The 3,848-nt window shown below is 64.6% G+C and overlaps 1 protein-coding gene across 1 annotated transcript; it reads left to right on the top strand.

Annotated features, from left to right (window-relative positions):
- Window positions 1–995: 995 nt before the first annotated feature.
- MNEG_13633 (Photosystem II polypeptide Flags: Precursor) lies at window positions 996–2,333 on the top strand (the record flags this gene model as incomplete). The annotated part of the gene is made up of 4 exons (XM_014037895.1): window positions 996–1,045; window positions 1,375–1,540; window positions 1,846–1,982; window positions 2,261–2,333. 4 exons carry the CDS (start codon window positions 996–998, stop codon window positions 2,331–2,333), a joined length of 426 nt encoding a protein of 141 aa, XP_013893349.1.
- Between the last annotated feature and the right edge of the window lie 1,515 nt (window positions 2,334–3,848).

Below are 3,848 nucleotides of genomic sequence, written 5' to 3'. Positions count from 1 at the left end.
CTGGGCTGCTGGGCGAATGCGGCGGCGCAGCGCCGAGGGCCGAGGAGGCGGCGGTTGCAGCGGCGCCGGCCGCCACTGCTGCGTCGGAAGCCACACTGCAGCAGACTGCGGGTGGGGAGCAGCAACAGCAGCAGCAGCAGCAGCAGCAGCAGGCAGCAGTGAGTGGCGCGGCGGCCGCGGTCAAGTTGGAAGGAGAGGTGGGGGAGGCGGGCGCCGAGGCAGCGGCAGGGGCAGCACAGGCGCCTGCAGCGCCTTTCGCCGCGTTGTGAGGCGTGGGATGGTGTTGGGGACATTCTCCCTTTTAAATGGGTTGGGCCTTCATGGCCGTCGCTGCTGTTGATCTTACATGATGCATGCTCTCCATCACCTGGCACGTAATGTTCTTGACGTGATCACCCGTCCGACTGGCTGCTTTCCGGTACCGACTGCCGTGGCCGTCGGGCCGCCGGGGCCCTTGCCACGTGCCCGCCGCTGCCCGGTTGGTGCGCGGAGCGCGCATGCTGGGGCATTGCGTGGGTTCACAGCGACAGATGGGTGCCCTAGCCAGGGCGCCCCAGTGCGCCTGACAGCAGTACCGCCCCTTCTCGCATGACGTCACACAAGGTTGTGGCGGCGCCACGCTAGGCGCCTTTTGCAGGATCGGCTGCAGGCGCCCTCGCATGAACGGGCAGAGTCCAGGGCGCCCAGGGCAGTACCCTGCCCTCGCACCAGGATCACTGGCCTTGTGGCGCTGCCATTCGGACCGCGACTGGACGCAGTGCACGCGACCACGTCGGGGCCTTGCTGCCTGACAAGCATGTGTGCGCGTCATTATCGCGTGTTTTAGCTGCTTATGATCCAGCAGGCAAGCGGCTGAGGCGTCCCTCCCGCTCTTCTCCAGGCCGGGATCCCAAGAGGCGCGTTTGTCGGGTTTTGAGCTCACGCACACTCTGGCCAGGCATTCTCATCTTCTTTCATTCTCTTGTCCACTCTGAATTCTTTACACCACTGCAAAGATGCAGGCCGCTCTCTCCCAGAAGGCTGGCCTCTCGGCCCTGCCCGTGCGGTGAGCGGGATCTTTAAAGTTTCTTCTAGATGGTTGGGTTGCGACGTCTCGGGTGTGGCACGAGGCAGTACGTGGGCATGGGTGTCGCGTCCGGTGCCAGCGCTCGCGCATTCAGCACCGCAACTGCGCGTGGAGGAGCTAGAGGGTGTGGATAATGCGCTTAAGTGCGCGGCAGGCGGGTCTGTTGCTCAGTGGTGGCGCGCGCGGTTCAGGGACACGAGCAAAGCCAGATCCTCGGTCTGCTCGCCTCCAGCGCTCCCGGACGCGCTCTGTTGTCTGGAGATCCAACGAGAGTATGTGAACTGTTCTGCGCACCCTGCACTGCGCAGCGCCGGCCGGAGGAACCTGGTGGTGGCCAACAATGCCAAGATTGAGAAGACCAACATCAAGGAGGTCGGCCTCAACAGCATCGGTGACAAGACCGTCCAGAACAACCTGATGGGCAAGTCCCGCTACATGGACAAGAAGGGCTGGGTTGACGCCCAGGGCCGCAAGGTGGGTGAAACCAGGCCCGGGACGGCTGGGCAGTGCTGAGCGGCCCGAGCGCATTCATGCGCGCACATGTGGCAGCGACACCCGTGACCATGCCGTGGGGACAGGGCGTCGAGCCCAAGGCGATAGCAACGTGCACTTTGCCACTTTTGATCAATGGCACATCGCTTGCGGCGCTGTTATCACCTGTCTTCTGGACCGGCAGCGACCAGCCCCATGACGCGGAAGCAGTTGATGCGGTTCCTGTCATGTGCTCATGCCACACGAGCCCCCTCACCTCCGCCGCCCCACCGCCCTTCCCCCCCCAGGGCAAGGGCTACGGTGTGTACCGCTTCGCTGACAAGTACGGCGCCAACGTGGACGGCTACAGCCCCATCTACACCCCCGACCGCTGGACCGAGAGCGGTGACTCCTACAAGCTGGGCACCAAGGGCCTCATCGCCTGGTGCGTGGGCTTTTACGGGGGTGTAGAGTGTGGGGTGGGGGTGCAGGCGGAAGAAACACAAGAGCGCCAGACCCACAGAGGCACAGGGGCTGCAGGGCACAAACCGCAGCGGCCCAGACATGGACTGCGGGGCACTGAACCATGGCTCACACACGGTAGATGGTCTATTGTGAGGTGGTGCGAGTAAGGCAACCCGGCTGGCTGCGCTCCCCTTGTCCAGTTTGCCTGCTGTCTCACCCACGCGCGCTCCTCCATCCTTCCTCTCCCTCTCCCCCCAGGGCCGGCCTGGTGGTGGTGCTCCTGGGCATCGGCGCCACCCTGATCATCTCCACCAGCCAGCTGGGCGCTTAAGCACTCACATTGGCGCTTCAACGCGCACACGGTGCGCACCGCGCGCCGCACAGCAGCAGCATCAGCCACAGCACCGGCGCCACGCGAAAGCGTGGGGCATCCCGGCACCCCGCCGCGGCTTTGGCGGCGAGACGCCGCCGCCTGCGGGCGGTCCCATCCCCAGGGGCCGCCCGCGGGTCAGCTCGCGCCCCTCTATTGCGGCGTGAGGAACTTGTCTTTGGGGTCAAACCCTATTTGGCGCCAATTGACGCGCCGTGGTACTTGCCTATTGGGGCTGGAGGTCAAGAGAGGCGAGGAGTGAGGAGGGATTGAAAAGGGATGATGGATCATGGGAGGGCCGCGCCCCGCCGTGAGGCGGCGGCCAACCGCAGTGCCTCGCCCTGCTGCGGCCGTATGCATTCTTTGTGTAACGGGTTATGGGCTTACAGAGAGGTGGAGTGGTGGCAGGCACGGGTTCTCGAGACGGGGTGTGTTGCGAGGGACAAGGCTCAGCTGCAGCGTAGGGGGGGGGGTGTTGATGGGTGGACACGGCACGGCAGTTGTGTTGGCCGGTCAAGCGCGGCTGTCGCTGTGGCGAAGTGGGTCAAGATGCCCAGTAACAATTGCACGTGAAGTGTCATATCAGTTCCAAAAGCACAAAGGTGCAGGGGTGCAGAGCACCATGCAGGCAGTGCCCGCTACATGTGCTTGCTGGGCTGCGGCAAGGCAGCCAACTGCTTGCCGGCCCCCCTGTAACGGAGCGGATTGTACTCTGAACCAAGCCGAGCTCTGACTGTGCAGGGTGTAAGGGTTTGCTGGGCAGAGCGGAATCACAGTCGGCAAGCGTCTGGGGGCTCACACAAGCCCCAGGACGTACCTCTCTCACACTGCAGAGTGCCCACGACCAGCAGCTGATACTGGCGGGGCCAAGGCGCGCGGACTTCCTGTGAAACCCTGCGGTCCTCAGCCCTGCGTACTGCTTGGCAAAGCAAGCTGATGGCGCCACCCCAACCTGATGCTGGATCAGCAATGCTGATTGACAGTTCCAGGCAGCTGCAGGGCAGCTGCCACATGCCTTGGCACGACCCAAAGCGATTGATAGCTTGGTAAGCTTACAGGCGCAGCATGTGGTGCAGCTGCTTGCTGAGTAAGCAGGCTGGATACGGTACGCATGGGGTGGGTGCTGTGTTTCACGTCTCCGTTTCGGCGGCGCATGCGTGTGATTCTGTCAGTGGGGCGCCGCCAGGCCCGACCACCTTGCCCAGGTGCGTCAAAGGGGATGGGGCGAGGAGGGGCGCCGCTCGCCCGCAGTGCGCGGCGCGACAAAACAACAGAGGCGGATCGACCAAGGGGACGGGGTTTTGACGGACGCAGTGCACTTCTTTCGCTGGGGCGACGAACAACGGCGCGCGGGGAGGGTTTTGCGCGCCCGACTCGCAAACAGAGGCACGAGTTGCACCAGCGGAGGCGACGGTGCCAGGGGGCCCGGCCGGCAGCAGCGCCCGCCAGGGGCGGGCCGCCGCTCCGACACCACCC

The sequence above is a fragment of the Monoraphidium neglectum genome, assembly GCF_000611645.1.
Source record: "Monoraphidium neglectum strain SAG 48.87 unplaced genomic scaffold scaffold03950, whole genome shotgun sequence".
Classification (NCBI taxonomy): domain Eukaryota; kingdom Viridiplantae; phylum Chlorophyta; class Chlorophyceae; order Sphaeropleales; family Selenastraceae; genus Monoraphidium; species Monoraphidium neglectum.
This window is presented reverse-complemented; position numbering and strand designations above follow the sequence as displayed.